Source organism: Anser anser (genome assembly GCF_964211835.1).
Source record: "Anser anser genome assembly, chromosome: 21".
NCBI classification, from domain to species: Eukaryota; Metazoa; Chordata; class Aves; order Anseriformes; family Anatidae; genus Anser; species Anser anser.
Genome location: NC_139742.1, coordinates 11,927,298 through 11,945,358, shown reverse-complemented (window position 1 = coordinate 11,945,358; position 18,061 = coordinate 11,927,298). Strand labels below are relative to the sequence as shown.

The following is an 18,061-nucleotide window of genomic DNA, read 5'->3' as shown; positions in this document are numbered from 1 at the left end:
TTATCAGCTTCTAGAAGTGCAGTAGCAGCTGTCCCTGGTGAGGTGATTTTAGGAAGCACTCTGCCTCATTCCTGACCTAATTCTCTACGAGAAATAGAGGCCTTAATTACCTAACTACCCCTTCTTATGATGGGCAGATGATAAATGTTGTTTCATGCTTTAAAACTCCCAATTTTAATTAGCTGCAGCATCCCAGGGGACATAACCAGGACTATAAAGATAAAGAAATCAAGATTAGAGTTTTAATCCAAAATGTATTGCACCACAAATTTCATAGTGTTCCAATACAATCCATATTTACAGCATAGAAGGAAAGAAATCCATTGGCCATAGAAAGGATTGTGTATACCACTGGTTTTATACAAGGGAAAGTGCATTAGCTCTTTTTTTTTAGTACACCACACACACACACACACCATTCTTGCTCTGGTATCTGAAGAAAATTCAACACTTAAGAACTAGTTCTTATGGTAAGTTGATCCTGTATGAGCTTTGAGATCTTAAAGCGTTAGTTAGTCTGTTATCTAAGACACGTATCACGCTTTCTTCTAGGGTACCTGTACTGCATTTGTTACTATTCAGCAGTAACTTTTCAACCCAGGCTCAACTTAAACCAATTTGTCATTAAGCAGGCATCAGCGTGAGAGAATCCCGTCCCATGGCCTTGGGTCCCACAGAAACAGGACAAGGGGACATGCTAAAGAAGGCCCTTCCCAGAACCAATGGGGTTATCATCCTGCCCCCACTTTGTTTCAATACAGGAGCAGCTGATAGCAATATACCTTTTGATTGTCTGTTTTCATTATTAGAGTTGTACTCTTCCCCTAACCTTCCCTACTCTATACAGTTAAGTGCCACGGATCAAAAGTTGCTAAAGACTCTGTTTTGACAAGTTTAATGTACTAAAAAGTCCTGTTGGTTTTACTAAACTTAAATAGAGCCTAGCTCTAAACTGAGGAGTGTCACCTGTACCAAGGTAATAGCTACTGTGAGTACCTACGTCTTGTATATGGCTACTTAACCAAAATCGAAGATTTGCAGCAGATTTACTGCTCTATCAACTTGACCTCATGTAGGATACTTTCATCTTCACCACAGCGTCCGTGTGCATGGGAGCAGTTCACATGCTGAAACTCAACACTACATCTTGACTGCCACCACCACGGTCATTCAGACCCCTGTTAGCAAAGCAAAGTTAAAATTCTGAACAGTGACCGTATTTCCACTAAGGACAGGTGGAAATTTCTTGACTGCATTTAACATTGTTAGTAACACAAACCTCAGTGTTAAGAGAATTCCCAGAATTGCAGCCTGCTCAAATTCCATACATGCATAGTTTTTGTGAAAATATATCCAAATTTTAAGGAGCCAGACTGATTGCTGCTTCCTATTTTCGTCTAGATTGTGTGGTGGTGCTGTAATTAAAGGGCAAAATTGTGCTTCCAGTCTGTGCCAGCTTGGTCCCTTCTTCCTAAGGCAGAAGAAAGCAACCTGCTGGGACCAAGATCTATTAAGCGTTGAATTTTGCCCTCAAAACCAAAAACCTCATAAGCAGCGTTCCTTTTACCATGTAGCTAGGACACAGTTAACAGCCCACTACATGTTCGTAGCAGTTTTTAAGCATCAGTATCTGAACTATACAAAACCACAACAAGAGAGGTGGATACTGGTTATGAAATTTTGTCACTATCAGACTTGGAAAGGAAAAAAAATTAGTACCAATATTCTTCACCTTTTTTTCTTCTTTTTTTTTTTTTCTTTTTTAAATAAAAGCTATTTTCAGTGTGCATTTACAATACCTGGAATTCAGCTTTAAAAATTTAAAATAGTTTACCACCCCTTCTTCCCAATGCTAACAACCTATAGTACAGACTAATAGATTAGTTTTAAAGGCGACTGAGTATTAGGACTATAATTAAGACCATTTTAAATATTATTTTTCTTTAAGAAAAGTAAAATCAGACAACTCTAAAGTTGTGCTCTCAAATTAAATAATCGTCATCAACATGCAGCCTTCAGGACTGCAGGCCAGGATATATGCACCTTAAATTACACAGTGATATGAAAAGATGCAAATTATTAGTTATGTCAGTATAACAAGGCAAGGCAAATTTCGTTTTTGGTTAAAGCTCCTGCTCCTGTTCTCTGAAAGCCTTCTCAAACTGTCAAAAGTTCAGTACAGTATTGCCAACATTTTTCTTCCATTGCTTGCTTTCCACAGCGAGACAAGGAAGCTTTACTGTGCCTAGAGTTACTCAACTCTAGCACTCCATGACAGAAGCCGGAGCCACCCTCATAACAGATGCACGTGTTAGAAGCTTGAACTGCCAGCACCGGTGTTAGTGAGGTTAACATTACCCTTTGGTGCCAAGAAAACCAGATTGACGAGCACAAGGAGCTGACTTCCTTTGAATGAAAGACCATCGAGACAATGGTCCCCGAATCCAACCCGGAAGAGGTGTTTCAGTCTGTAGTGAAAATTTCTCCTTGCACAGTATTACTTTTGTAAACAGCTTCAACGTTCTTGTACAAAATACTGCAATGACAGTGATTAAGACACACCTGAAGTGGTGTGTTCAGTGTTCTTTTCACAGAAAAAAAAGTGGCTAGATGCTGAACGCCCATTTTCAGGTTCCCTTAAGACCACAGTGTCCTTGGGCTCGAGATAGATGGCCGGATACTGCCTTTAGGAGATGGCTTTGACCCAAACCACGACATCTAGGACAGGAAAGCACAACACGCATTATGCTAGGTAACACACTTTTAAGAAGCTGAAGACCTGAAAATGAATACAGCACCTATGTATCTCCCTATCATTTGAGGGAAAGAGCTATTTACAAAACAACACTGTGCTCTTCAGATTAAGAAACTGAAAACCGTTTCACATAACCAAACCTGGAAGGAACAGCATCCTGTTTTCACAAGTGAAGATTACTGAAGAGTACACTTATATGTATTCTTTAAAGTAATAACAAATCTACAGTCCTTTAAACGGTACCTGTAGCCAATCTAGTATTAAGCTGCTCTCTGAACAAGACGGCAAGGGGTACGTAGACTGAATGCGTTCAACCTACCAAGTCGAGAAATAAATGCAGGGCACATTGAAGAAACTGAGGCAGCACTCGTTTATGAACATCCACTGACAATGACATAGCCAGGGGCATAGAGCAGATCTCGTTTTATGCAAGGCAAAGGGAGAAACAGATCTAGGTGTCTAAGCCTAGTGTCAAAATGACAAGACCAAGAATTCAGCTTCCTCTTAAACATTTGACTACTCAAGGAGCTTCTAGCTTCCTGTCACAGACTAAGTCCACTGGGCAAAACTGTGCTGTCACTCCTCTGAAGCACCGGAAAGTTGCTCTGTATTTCCCTCACTGACAGACTATTTCCAACACGTATCTATGCGATCAGTTAACGTTTTAATAATAAGTTACATGTCTTATGGTACCTAACATTTGGAAAAGATATTTTTCATGATCTCCTAGCATCTAAGAACATTCATTCCTTTTGCTCGGAATCCAGTTAGAGATTACAAGTGGAACAGAATCCTTACCTTGTACTCCAAAGTTTCTTTAAGCATATTTTCTTCCTCTTGTGAAAAATTCAGTAACACAGATACAGCTTTAATTAGATGGAATGCCTGAAAGAAACCACAGAGTGTTGCTGCTTATGATGCTCTCAGGCTCCACATTTTGGACTACAGTGCAGCACCGTTTTTCTGTAGGTTTAGTCACAGACTTTTTAGTCACAGCTGTGAGAGGAAGAGCAACAGCTTTCCATTATCCCCAATTCCAGTAGACTAGGACAGCCTGTATCTTATTTCTTCTGTTTGTGTTTCCTGGCTTTCTGTTCTTTAACAGTGGTTTGCATATTTGGGGGAAAAAAGACAAATGGGGAGCCTAGTTAGTAAGAATAAAGAAGCCTGGCTCCTGTGGCATCCTAGTTTTTTTAAGCTTTGAAAAGTTGATCAAGCCAGCATGCAGGCAGGTAAGAATCATGGTGTTTTAAGCACACACTTAGGTGTATTAACTGCATAGTACTAGTATTCTAAACGTGACACATCATGGAGAACTAGTAAAGGAGTCAAGCAGTCAAGATGCCATGGAGCTGCACTATTATTTCCTTGATCTTATCTACTGTCTGACTTGCAAATAAGCGTATTTTGTCATGACTTTTACCTATATTTTTTCCAACATAATGTGGAGAGTATAAAGGAGCCCCAATGCACACAGAATTGCACCTCATAAATATCACCTCAATAGCAAGTGGTTTATGTCGTCCTTTTTTGTTGCTGTCTTAAATACACAGCCACTTTACACTAATTGCATATACTCCATATGCTTTTTAAGAATAGTGCAGAGAGAACGTCTTGTGGCTTCAGATCTTTAACTTCCAGACGTAACTACCTCCTACCTTCCATTTAGTTCCTAAAAATCTGTACTTCCAAACATACTGCTGTTAGCTAGTTTGTGTTACTGTGCTGAATCAGTCAATTACTTTTTAAGTGCAAAAGTACGGAACTGGCACAGAAGTATCCTTAGCGGGTGCCAGTTTCTAGAGAATGAAAGACTTAAAAGACAAGCATACATTTTTACCTCAGACTCCCGGCAGGACATGAATTTTAGTACAACGTGTTTAAGGTATTCAAAGTTTATCTCCCTCGAGTCATTTAAATCAGAATTGTTTGTGACAGTCACAGAAATATTAGGCACTTCAGAATTTGTTTTTTCACGTATTTCAGGTACCTCACTGTCAGGCCTTATTTTCTGAAAAGGAAAAGAGAAATACGTTGTGGACTGTGTCAGTTTGGCACTGGGAGAAGATTTGCGTCTGAAATATCTAACACAGAGGGCTTGTATCCACAAGGTGGGTAAAACCTTGGCATCAATAGGACGAGCTTCTCATCCTTCATGGGATCATAGCAGAGCGACATCTTCACCTCTCCCTAGACTCTAGGACAGAAGCTAGTTGCTGTTAGTATTACGTCTACATGCCACAAACTAGCAGAATTGGCTTCAGCCTAGAAACTGTCATCTGGTCATTTTCTTTCACCACTCATCTGCTCTATGCTTTTCAAATGAGGGCTTTCTCCAAACAATTCTCAAGCTCAGAACAAAAATCACATCATCAGAATATTTAAAAATTGCTTTTAAAATGTTTAAAAGAGAACTTCTTCTCAGAGAGAAAAGCCATTGTACAAGGGATTAAAGAAGAGCTTTCCCTGAGGGCTGACATCACTCCCGTGGGAAAACTTCAATGAATGGCAGCTAAGTAGCAATCAAACCTCAGCCAATCGCTCCACAGAAATGTACTGGATGCTGGACACTACCAAACACAGGTCATCTACAGCTAAAATTTGGCGTTGCAATAGCTCAGTGGTGATGGCTACCTGTCACACCATCCATTCAATAAATAATGATCTAGGATGACGTATTTCTTAAGTTAAGGGTTCACAGAACTTGCCTAAAATGCAAGGAAACTGCAAGCATTCCCAGTAGAAAAAAAATTACACTGTAGCTAGCAGTCAAGTTTTTGGAACTACTAGTTCAAGTAACTGTCAGCGAGTGCCAGCTGGAGAGAGACTGAGAAACACAACCCTTACCAGTTCTTTTTGGAGGGTTTTTTTCAGTTCCGTCATTCTTTGCTGTAGCTGCTTTATCATCTATAAACAGAGCAAAGGACAGCGCTAACATAGCATTCACTGTTAGGACACATTTTGACCCACAGGTGTACGTAAAAACACGTGACAAGTAAGTGTAAGGAACAGAACAATAATTAAACACAGACAGCTCCAAAGAAGCAACCTGAATGTCTTGCCTTTCTAGCGGCACACATTCACAGGCATGCAATAGGATACTTGGGTTTTAATGTGACAGCACAACGGAAATTAATTCAATGATTTCAAACAAAAGGGCTCTGCAGGAAAGCTGTACGTGGTATCATTTGGTGCTTCCTTCCTCCAAAACAGATAAGGAGCAGAACATGCCACAAGCAGAGATTTCCTTACAACTCTGGCTGCAGTTTTCATTTACTGTTACGATACCCTTATACAATCCAGAGGGAAAAAAATTACTCATAGAACGTTGGATTCAGGTTGGATCTCTCATTTGGAGAAGCCTGCTTCGGCCTGTCTTTCTAAGGCTGTGGCACAGGTAGCTCCAATTATTAGGCTTCCTAATTAAAATGGGAAAGACTAACAGCTGTTTCTCCTGTTTCAGTTTACCTTGTTTTTCTCAACAATTTGCTGTTCCAGCTCTCTGTTATCCTTCTGAAGTTGAATGACATCTGCAGCTGCTATCTCTCCATTCTGTTCCATCACACGGTTTTCTGGAGGATGTAAATGCTCGTTGTTCAAGGCTCCTGCTGATTCTTCTAGATCTGAAACCTGTAAAAATGAAAACAGTGAATTGCAGAGATATCATGGTATTTGCAGCCCATAATCACTCTTCAAGAAGAAAGCTGGACTTTCCTACTTCTGGAGTTTTTTTGTTTTGTTTTATTTTTTGTTGTTTTTACTTGTTTGCTTTTGTGTGTGGGTGGCAGCGGTTTTCTTTTTGTGTGGGGGTGTTCTTTTAAACCACAAAGCATTAGTGACAATCGAGTTGGCTACATCATCTCCCAGTGGCCTCTTCAGAGCTTTTGGGTCTCTGTCTCATAAAATGTCTTGAGGGAATTGAGTAAGTCAAATAAGATGGTATCCTTCATGAACCAGTCACAGATCTGACAGCAAACAGCTTCCTTTAGGAAGACAAGGAGCAACAACTAATGGTGTATAACCAAGGAATGACAGAAGCAGGATCTCTTGCACAACTACTTATTTTCCCAAAAAGTCAGAACAGAGTAGCTTTGCAATTGCACTCACATTTTTCTCATGTTCTCTGGCCAACATGCATTCCTGTACCTGCAACTTCAACTCATCTATTTCCTTTCTTGCTGTTTCTTCTTTCTCCACTGCTTGGCTATTACATGCCTCTATCTCAGATTGCAACTGGTGCATTTGCAGCAAGACAGCTTCATGATCTGAGGAAGGAGAAATCTGCTTAGTATCAGTCTTCTGAATCAAATGGGATTTTTTTTTTAATTATTTTTCTTAGACAAAGCAAGATACACTGACAGTAAATCCTGACCTTTTTGTTCTGCTCTGTCACAAAGACAGAGGACAATGAAATTTAAGCCACCCAAGCTCATGCACATATTCTTGCAGAGGAGCGCTCTAGCTGTTTAAAAGTCAGGGTGATTTTAATACTTAAAAGTATAATTATAAATTATACCCTGTTCTAAAAGAACACGGACCTCCACCAGAAGTCTGCAACTTGTGTTCTGACCATGCAGGAACACGTGGGGCTGAGCTGCAAGCACAAATGGCTAGCTGGCACAGATGGCCAGCCAATGGAATGGTGCAACACGAGGCTAAAGTTTTGTTCCCTTTCTAAATAATGACAACACACAAGAGAAACACAGAGTGTCTGAAATTGAATGAAGATGACTGCACTTCATCTTTTAGTATAATTGTGGAATATCGGCCTACAACTGCTCTTTAAGAATGTAAATAATGTATTTCATGCAAGTGCAGTTTTTAAAGTGGTACAACAAAGTAGCAGTTTTTGAACTGCAATTCTTTATTTCACGTGTTTTGCACAATACATTTGCCTACAGCAAGACTGTACTCAGATGAAGCTGTCTGGAATACAGTAAGCTCGTTTGATCTAACCTTGTCTGAGTTGGTTTAGTTCTTCCTTCTGTTTTAGAAACACATCCGATTTTTCACCAATAAGTCGGTCTTTTTCCTTTATTAAGGAAGCCAGATGTGAAACCTTCAAAGCAGTCAAACAAACAGAATTCATTAAAGACATGCAACTACAAGAGGCTATGGAAAGATTTCAACATATCTCAGGTTCAGAATTTGGGGGGGGGGAGGGGGTGGCAAGGGAGGAGGACTGGAGAAGAATTCTCCTCTCAGTGGAAGGCAGCAGCTGGTATCTACAACTAGGCAGGGGCTGCCTGAGCCCTGCGCTAGGCAATACAGCACCTTGAGAAGTAGTTTGTGCAGCATTAGTGTTACAGATAATACAACCTGGATGTCTGTGATCTGTCCCAAGACTCACAGAAGGCATCACCTCCACACTCTCCTCATTTAGAAAGCACTGAAGTCAATGTGCTGCCGGAGCTAAAACCACACTTCCACTTCTAACGAGCTCCCTGTCACAACTACAGCTTGCCTCATAACCAGCAGGTGGCAGCTGTAAAACAGCCACTGTGCAAAACCAGAGATCACTGTACCCCTTCTACAGCTGGATCGAGCAAGCACATTATCTACAACTGTTCTAGAAGCATGAAGAAGCCGGAAGATCAAGATCAAACTAAATTCAAACTTGCTCAGCTGGCAGTTCCCAGCTTCAGAAAGCAGGAGTTCCCATTATCCACTACATTGCTTTGAACAAACAGAACAAAATAAGACTACCCAGAGTTTACATTTGGTTACTGGATATAAACTCCTCCCTAAAAGGAAACTTAGGATTCTAGAACTGCTGTGCTTAAGAGGGACAAAGATGTGATACAAGCACTGAAAGGAACAACAGAATGATTAAAAAAAAAGAAAGCCAGCTAGCCAGTGTCTCAGGATGACTGGCCCACTGGGACTACACACCATCTTACAGATTAAAGGGGTCTGAAATAATCATCTTTGTTCTGAGCAAATGTGTTCATTTGCTACCAACTGGTCTTCCCCTCAGTTTTTTATAGTAAACGTCACAACCTGCCCTAATTCTTGAGCCTACAAACTTACAAATACCTTCAACTTTGCAGCTAGCAGCATTTTACATTTTCCCACCGGAACAACTTGCATAAGTTGGTAAGATTCCTGTGCAAGCATTTACATATTCACCCCAACTTTCAAGTTTACTGAGGCAACCCTGGCTGTCTTGCATGCTGAAGATGATTCCAATTAATTAACGTAAGTCAGGAACATTACGTCCAAGTCTCATCTGATCTGTGCAAGGTTAGAGCACCTGAACGTATTTTAGACTATTGGTATTGACCAACCTGCTGTTGTAATTCCTCCCTCTGTTTTCGTGTTTCTTCCAGTGCTTTGGCAATTTCAGTGCTGACAGTCTCTCTGCTGCTTAATTCCTTCTGCAAAACAAAGGTAATTCAGATGTTACTTGAGGCAACTAAAATCAGGTTAGTGTCTCATCTTTAAAACCAAATCCATTAGCAACTACAATTTATCGGTGTTCTAATACACTATGATTTACATTTATTTCCAATTGCGCACCACTGTTTTGTTTGACTGTACTACTGACACCCGCACACGCAGCAGTACAGAACTCATAATAGACCCCAAACACATCCAACACTTAAAAACATCTTTTATTAGCTTGAAGTATCTATTACAAAGTGGTGGCTCCTTCCTACAACTATCTTTAAATTTAATTAAGCATCTAACAGTAGCTACAGAAAAAAACTTTCAACAATCTAAAATTAGTCAGAAGACTAAGTATAAGCTGTAAGTACCTAACCAAGTTCCACTTACGTTTATGACTGCTTTTTTTGAATGCTACGAGTGGAATTGATGTTGAACTACTCTGCGTTCATTGCTGCCAACAAGATTTAAAAGCTCTTCATGCCTGACAGTATGGGAATGTATTATTTCTGCATGATTTAGGCAGATACAAGCATTCTGTTTCAAGAAAGGATCACCCATTTGTAATGCTCCTCAAATGTGTTTCTACTGAGGACCAGAGATGATTTACAGCTTTAAGTACACAGAACCTAAATGCAATCTGATTCCAAGTATTGAGAAGGTAACATACTTTGCCAGGAACGGTTTCTCAAACTAAGCACAACATTTAACCAGTATCACTAACCAATTAAGCCCTTACCTTTAGCCTGTTTAGTTCAGATTCTTGATTTTTTAAAGAACTCTCGTACTTTTCTCTGCTTTCATTAAGATGTTCATTTTCCTTCTCCAACTGGTTCTGTAAAATAAAGATTGCTTAACTACTAAGTACAAGTATTCCAATGCTTCGTTTAAACACATCTAGTGAGTTGCTCTGTTCATATTTAGTTTCTCAAAGTATTAGATCATCTATTGGAATGCTTAGGAGCTCTAAGTAAGCACATTCAGACAACATGAGTATCTACTAGCTTTGTTAAAATAATTGTGAAGACTCAGGTGCCCCCTGAACAGTATCTGTACTTACTATCTTGTGCCGAGTAGATGTTTTATCAAATTCCCAAGCTGTTTCAAGAGCAGCAATTTGAGACTCCAGCTCAGTAACTTTCTGGTCATACTGATGTTTCTCACTTGATATCTGCTGCTGCAGTTTATTTCTTTCATTTTCCAGATCTGTTTGCTTAAGAGAAATAAAGACCACTGAGTAATAAAACGGTATTTTATTAATTGTATTATTCTCTGATAAGAATTGGACATCATTTCATGTGACATATACTCAAACTGAATTAACACTGTTTCTTTGGCAGCAGTGCCATGCACTCTCATACAGACATTATTAGTTTAAGGAGACAAACAGCAAGAAAACACCGGAGCAACGAATTGAACACAGAGAAAACAGTGCCACTGGAGATGCTGAAAACTGATTTGCTACTGGTCATGAAAATATTATGCAGCATACTCACCAACTTCTGGATCTTCAGATCTTGCTCACCAGCTGCTTCTTTGATCTTTTTCAATGTTTCTGTTGTGATCTGCAGTTTTTGTTCCAGTTCTCTATTCTAAAACATAACAATACAGTAACTTCCTTATCCATTGGCATCTACACTACTAGAAAAAAATAATAACATACAGAACGTGGGATGATCCAGTAAATATCAACACAGTGAAACCACATAGTTCAGAGAGAAAGTCTACTTGACACATGCAGCTTTCTTTAAAAATTCTTCACCATCCCAGCCCTTCCTCAGCAATGCTTGCACTTCAGCTACTTGTTTCTTCGGGTAGGAAAGATACGCTTGAAAACTCTCAACTTCAGAACCACTAGGCACCTCTCCATCACTGTAGGTGGGGAGATGACCAGAGCCACAGATCAATTAAACTTTCCCTTCAAGACTAAATGGGACACAGCCTCACCTTTGGTCAAGAGCACAAGTACAGCGAGAGGAAGAGGTATTGTGTATAAAGAGGATGGAAATAGTGGGAATTTGTAGGAAAAAAAATATTTACCTGTGTTTCCAACTGGTTCACAGTATCAGTGTGATGCATTCTGTCTGTTAGTATCTGCTGTCTGGTTTCATCCAGTTTCAGCTCGAGAGCAGCTTTCTGAAGATTATATTGGGTTGAAGAACAGGAGAACAGACAGACAGAGATAGGATTTTAATTAAGATTTGTCTTTGCATTTCATTAATAAAACAATACTAAAATGGACCCACGTGCAAAAAAAAAAAACAAAACAGTTTCCCACTCCTATCTTAATGCTTTGCCATTCATGATAATAACAAATGAAGAATAAGAAAAAGTGCGCACTGTTCTCTGTAAGGATTAAACAATAAAACTTTCCAGTTGCTCCACCTTTTGTGGGCATGTTAAAAAGCTCTTCTTTCCCTTCTAAGCAGATAGACACGTTGCCTAAACAGACAATTCAGAAAGACCAGTGAAGACATCTGTGCAAAAAGTACATAAATAGGCCCAATGTAGTCATCCACACAAGCCTGTCCAGCACAGCGTGCCAGTATACACTAGAAGATCAAACATGCCTGCTTACATCATCATATATTCTTTCCATATGTAGTGAACAATGTATGTTCTAAAAAGATCTCCTTAAGATTGCACTTTTAAGCAGTCTATAAATGTAAAACTACCTCCTTGAGCAGTTCCTGCACATGTTCATCCCCTGAAAGATTTCTTTCTAGCTTCTTTTCCAAAGAGGACACTTTTTCCTGCAGCTGTTCGGTAAGTTTACTTCTCTCAGCAAATTCAAAAGTCATCTGTGGGAACAAGAAATCATTTTTATTTTTTTTTGTAGCCAAGCTTTCATCCAATCCATTGTAGTTTGACTTGAAAAAAATGCCACTAGAAAGAGAAAAGTTCTATTTGAAAAGACAATATAATGTTCAAACACTTCATGAACACCAAATTTCAGACTAACAGTGCATTACCAAAGTATACACCTTCACACCAGGCAACAGAAGATGCATCTGAAAACACTTAACCTTTAGCTTGTGTTGTTCATATTCCACCTTCAGAGATTCATGCTCCACCTGTAACATTTCCAGTCTCTTCTCACAACCAGAACCAGCAACTTGAGCCTAAAAATTTTGAGAAATGACTTGCTTTGAACCTTAGATTTCCAAAACCACAAAACTGATATCAAATATAACTTCTGTAAACAGCGAGCTCTTTGAATCAAACCTCACTTATCTGAAACTTACATTTTGCAAGTCTACAGAAAGCTGCTGAATGACAGCTTGGAGTTCCTGTTCTCGTAACTCCAGAGCAGTGATCTTATTTTCTGCATTTGTCTCAGCTGTCCTTAGTTCATCTCTTCACAGAAAGAGGGAAAAAAAGTGATATAGTATTCTAGAAAAATAACCTTTGGAAAATAATTCTGCTTCTTATGAAAATGGACTAAGCAACATGAACAACATTTTCTTGCCTTCAAACCAGCCACCATCTTGACTATATGCTTTCCAAAGAGGTAATGATTAAGTATTCAAACTACGCACACAAAAATTGTAACATTCTTACAAAATCCTAAACCAGTACCGCTTTAATTGGCTTGAAAATCAAGATATATAAACTTGGCATTTGCATCCACACTGGCACACTAGAAGCAATTACTCAGTTAATGCAATTATTGTTCATTGCATATATAAACTCTTCCATAAAAGACAGACTCGGGCACAAAGTAGAAGTATAGGGGAAATGAATACACCCATCACGAAATACAACATCCGTACCTCTGTGCTTCTAGCTCCAAGAACTGCTGCTGCAACTCCTGAAGATCTTTTCGTAGGCCTGATGACTCACTGCTTGCATCCTGAAGCACTTCCTTAGTGTGGGCTAGCTCTTGAGTGCGTGCCTCTAGTTCCTGCTCTGCTTTGCTCAGAGATTCTTCCTTTTTCAAAAGCTGGATACCAGAATGTTATCTTTAACAATATATATGAACTGGTAATGCTGACAGAGTCTTCTCATTTAAACCTGTCTCCCTTATTAAGTTATGAGCTGAATTAAATGAAATAACTCCCAGAAAAGTCACTGTTGTAACACTCTGTACAGTACTGTATGCACATACCTACTGATAGGACTTGGACACTGACCAAGACTGTATATAAGCATTAGGGCTAAAAATAACACAGTGCTACCACTGAGTAGGTATTCTAACAGAAATTTTAGCAAAAAGTCATGTTCAAAACAATCTTACCATGTGTTTAACTTTGGCCATTTCCTGCTGTTGAAAGCCTTCCAGTTCATCAATTTCATCTCTCTTTTGAAAAAGGTTCAAACTCTGCTCCCTCATTTCTCGTAACTGCTTTTCAAGCATTTTTTTTTCCTGATAAACAACAACAAAAAAAAACCACAAAAGGAATCTGAGAATATCTGAATGCTAATTTGAAGTCAATATGAGTTTAGTTAAATTCTCTGGGAAAGAAATCTTTTCTGGCATCCCCAAGGCACTCTGACAGTGCTACATATAGAACTAGAACCTCTTCAAATTCGTGTTGCACCAGGCAATGTGGAGCAAACTACTGAACTTCAAAAATCTTTTTTTAAAAATTGTCTTCGTTACAATGCAGTCAATGAAAACGCAACTCTAAAAAACTGACAGCAAGTAGTAACATGTTTAATGTCTTCATAGTCAGAGGTACTTTAAAATAGACTAAGTTAAACGGCCAGAACTACAGCAAAACTGAACTCCCATACCAAAAAATAGGTTTATTTCTTTTATGAAACAGATGACCCACTACAAGACCTCAGACTAAGTCACTACCTCTTTCTACATCCCAGCTGCCTCCTCAGTAAGATCTTTCCTCTTGCAACCCATCGTTCTTTTTTTCCGCATTGAAAATTAATTCCAGAAATATTTCATGAAGCACTGGAGCTGGTAAATCCCTGGCCCCACCCACTGAACAATGATCAAATATTAAAAAGAGCTGAACAGAGCTGAGCTGTAGAAAGCATGTGGGTGCTGTTTAAAAATACAAAACAAAAGAAAAGCTTAATTACCTTTTCAACTTGACCCAATTTTTCCATCCACTCCTGAACAAGAAAGAAAGAAGAAAAATCAAAACCCAGCTGCAGACTTTAAAGGAGAGCAATTATGGTTAAAAAAAAAAAAAAGAATTTGTACTGATACAAAGTTACTGATACTCATAAGTTGTGGAAATGATAAAAAAAACCACAGTAATCACCAAAAAATAACAGGTAATATTTCAATATATAAAAACCGTGGAATAATTTATGTTACCTGCATATATAAGCATTATTCAAGTAAAATAAAACAAAAATGACAGCAGGTCTACTGCAGTGGAATCTTACAAGTGTGAACTTGACATTAGAAAGTTTTGCGGGCTCTTATTAAAAACATGAAGAAGACTCAGAAAAATGACAAGTACTACACCATTTTAATTAATTTATTTTTTTTAAACTTTGGCACACTAATCGAACACGATGCAGAACAACTACTTTAATTAATGGTGACCCCTGTTTAAAACATCAACGTCATGCACTCAGGTCTCCACAGCCAGTCAAAACCCGAGCTGTTCAAGCTCTGTTACCTGGTCCTTTTTTTCTAAGGCCAAAGCCATTCCCTCGGCCATCTTGGCTCGGTTGGCCTGGTGAGCTTCATTCTGCTCTTGAAACTTCCTCATGGAGGCTATCAACAGAGAATCACCAGCTGTGTTAAAAACCCATCAACGGCTTCCGAAATTTCTGTCATTTACATCACACTGCTTGCACATGAAACAAGCTCCAGAAATAACAAAGATATGAGTATCGTTCCTCACAGGATTATAACAAAGCTGTAGCTTTCAAAAGTCTCTCCTGCACGTTAGCCCCAAATTTGCCCAAAAAGAGTGTATTAACAATTTCATTCATCAGCCAACAAACTACTGCTGCTTATCATGCTGTAAATAAGGCAAGAGCTTGGGTTCTATTTCTTGCAACCCACAGGTGCACAGTTTGAAAAGAAATGTTTAAAACAACTATACATCAAAATTGTTTCTTTTCAGCTGTATTTAAATCATAGCAGTTTTCAACTAAAAAAAAAGGAGAGAGAGAAAAATACGTACAATCCTGATGCTTTTCTAATGCATTCTCAAGCTTCTCTTTTATCTTCTGCAAGTTTCGGATCTGATCAGCATAATCTTGTGTGAGGAGGGAGAAGCACAGACCAGGAATGGACAGACATTAGGGAAGGAAATCAAAGAGAAAAAAAAAACAATAAGGGGAAAAAAAAAAGAAAAAAGGATGAGTGGAAAATGACAATGATTTTCTCAACCAGAAAATCATTCCTGCTGAGGAAAACTCGGGTGACCGTAACAATGAACACAAGCAACTAATTCTACGCTGTCCATAGGGAAAACGACCGGTACAAACAGGAGGGACCTGTCCTAGGCACGCTAGTTACTCAAAAAAGGGCAGTACCAGAGAATGGAAAACTATCCCCACATCTGGCTATAAAAAAACCTATCTTCATCTGGCTATAACCTCTCCTTATTTCCCAAGGCCATCTCTGACCTTGGGAAGGGGCTGCACAACAGCTCATCCTAGTCTCTGATCCACTCCATGCAACAGGAACAGAAACAGTCTTGAGCAGAGCCCTTCCAACAGCTCTACAGATCAAGGTACCATCTTAGAAAGAAAAACAGCCTCAAGACTGTTTTATGCTCAATTCTCTGCTTTTTCTTCATTTCAACGGTGTTACTGTCAACACCGCAAGTCTTAGATACTGAGAGACATGAACTATCACATAAAAATATATTAAAAAAAAAAGTGGGAAACACTATTTGAGGCACGGGGACAGAAAGCTACCCCAAAAAGGAGTACATAAATGCTGTTCAAAAGGATCGCATAAATGCATCGAGGAATCAGTAGAAGAGTCATCCATCAATGTTCAAACCAAACATACATTTTAAATAAATGTAAACACTTAAGTTGAAAGGAAAATAGTTTCTAATAGGATTTTATATGCATCAAGACACATACCAGACAGCTTGATCTCCAGCTTTCTTATTTGTTCATTTCTTCTGAACAACTGGGATGAAAGATCCTCTCTAGAGCTGCTTCCATCAGAAGCCTTGACAGAAGAAGAACACTTGTGTAACGTATAAATATAGACAAAACGATCCTGTCATATACTAACTCTACGATGATAAACACCGTTCCACCAAGGAACGATGCTTCAGTTTTTCACATAAAGGGCGGGAGCTGTACTAGCACAGCAGAATGCACAGAAAATGTTAAAGAAGAGCGGTAAGGAGTTAAAACAGTCAGCTGTGCAACACTGGCCTGTTCCATGAAATATAATGCTTTTAAACAAAGCCATAGCTGAAAACCATTTGTTCAAACTGATCGCTGAGGAGATGGCATCATAGACTTTTTCACTTTTATTCATTCTCTGTGCTCTAAACTCACAAGAATGAGCTTTCCTTCAATTTCAATAAATGAAAATTCCATTTGAGAATCTGTTAAGCGCAGAACAGAAACCGGAAAAATAAAAGGCTAATATACATTTCCACTGGCAAGTGTATTTAAACACCAGGAATTGCAACTTTCTGCACAACAGAACTTGCATTTCAACTACGTGAGCTTCAGAACAATGAGTTAAAACTCCACTGGGTAACTAACATCTCAATTTTGCAGACAGCAAAATGGAAGCACAGAAGTGACCTGCTGTACGACTGCAATCAATACAGCAGGCACCAACTATAGCAACGTTACCCTGCATCTTAATCTGGGGTTTGAAAAACACTATGGCCATCAAGGGGCTGAGGTGCCAGAGCATTACAGCACTCATTTAATCCCTTCACACCTGGAATTATGCAGATTGCTTAAGCAACGTTTTATAACAAAAGACAGCTTGTGCATAACATGGGAGGTACGACAGTGCCCTGAGTGCAACCATACCCAACGCGCGCTCTCAGCAGTTACACAACGTGCTGGCTAACCAGGAGGCAAACGCAGGTGCACGGCGAGATCACAGCTAACCAGCATCCAGCTCCCTTTCCTACTGCTTCAAGGAATTAACTTCACAAACAGGTATCTTACGTGTTCGTTCGTTTAACATTCGTTCAGTTTTATAACTGCTCAGCAATGTTCTGTACCGAGGCAGCTCTGTAGCTCACATTTACGTGAGCAAGCTACTAAGCGCTGTAGTAAACACACAAATATTTTCTCATCCGTGCTTAAGTCGCCTCAAACTAGTGACTCATCCACGTATTAAGGCGCACACCTACAGAGACACGACACGTACGCAACGCGCACGGCCGGCTCAGCACTTATGGCCTGCGAAGCCACGGCAGAAAGGCTGCGGAAGCAACCAAAACCCGGCGCGGGCCGCAACTCACGAAGTCGTCTCCCGAGTCGGCCCCCACGGACGTTATCGACTCCTTGCTGAGGGACCTGGGGATCCTGGCGGCGCCCCCCGCCCTGGGCGCCACGGCCGCCTCTTCCGCGATCTTCTTCTTCAGCTTGGCGAACATTTTACCCTCCGCGCTGCCGCAACGGCCCCGTGCTCCCGCCGGCCGCCGCGCCCCGCTCGGGTGAGGCCGCGGGGCTCCGCGCGCCGCCTCCCGCTGCCGGGCTTCGGCTCCGAGCCCCGCCCGCCCTCACGGCGCCCCTCGGCCCATAGGAGCCCCGCGGCCCGGCAGCGCCTGCGGGGTACGGCCGGGGGGTTCGCGCCGCGCGGGGCGGCCGCGGGCCGCGCACGGACACCGGGGGGCCCGCAGCCCCCCCCCGCAGCCCCCCCGCCGAGCGGCCCCGGGGCTGTGCGGGAGGCCGGAGCTCGGCGCCGCCCGGCCCCGCCGCCCCCGCCCCGCTCCCAGGCAGCCGCGGCCCCGCGGACACCGCGTCAGCCCTGCGGCCCGGCCCCGCCGCCTGCCTCCC

General features: G+C 40.7%; 1 protein-coding gene across 4 annotated transcripts; it reads right to left on the bottom strand.

The window, feature by feature from the left end:
* Positions 1-228: 228 nt before the first annotated feature.
* On the bottom strand, positions 229-18,043 carry GOLGA1 (golgin A1). 4 transcript variants are annotated; one of them, XM_083807232.1, is made up of 22 exons: positions 17,524-18,043; positions 16,163-16,253; positions 15,247-15,321; positions 14,734-14,831; positions 14,183-14,215; positions 13,380-13,508; positions 12,916-13,085; positions 12,388-12,499; positions 12,169-12,264; positions 11,818-11,943; positions 11,183-11,278; positions 10,639-10,734; positions 10,203-10,355; positions 9,882-9,977; positions 9,043-9,132; positions 7,712-7,814; positions 6,902-7,020; positions 6,224-6,385; positions 5,603-5,662; positions 4,596-4,766; positions 3,554-3,640; positions 229-2,718 (listed from the first exon to the last, which is right to left on the bottom strand). In XM_083807232.1, the coding sequence occupies exons 1-22, from the start codon at positions 17,656-17,658 to the stop codon at positions 2,638-2,640; spliced, it is 2,379 nt and encodes a 792-aa protein (XP_083663358.1). In that variant the 5' UTR covers positions 17,659-18,043; the 3' UTR covers positions 229-2,637. The 4 variants fall into 4 exon arrangements, with proteins under 4 accessions (XP_083663358.1, XP_083663357.1, XP_083663359.1 ...); XM_083807231.1 differs by having other exon boundaries at positions 6,863-7,020; positions 17,524-18,037; XM_083807233.1 differs by lacking the exon at positions 15,247-15,321 and having other exon boundaries at positions 6,863-7,020; positions 17,524-18,039.
* Between the last annotated feature and the right edge of the window lie 18 nt (positions 18,044-18,061).

Coding starts and splice junctions, on each gene's coding strand:
- GOLGA1 (XM_083807231.1), bottom strand. CDS start 17,658: ATGTTCGCCAAGCTGAAGAAGAAGATCGCGGAAGAGGCGGCCGTGGCG. Junction 9,978..10,202: donor CATCTACTCGGCACAAGATA/GTAAGTACAGAT, acceptor TTTATTTTACAG/AACCAGTTGGAGAAGGAAAA. Junction 7,021..7,711: donor ACTAAACCAACTCAGACAAG/GTTAGATCAAAC, acceptor CTCCTTCCTCAG/ATCATGAAGCTGTCTTGCTG.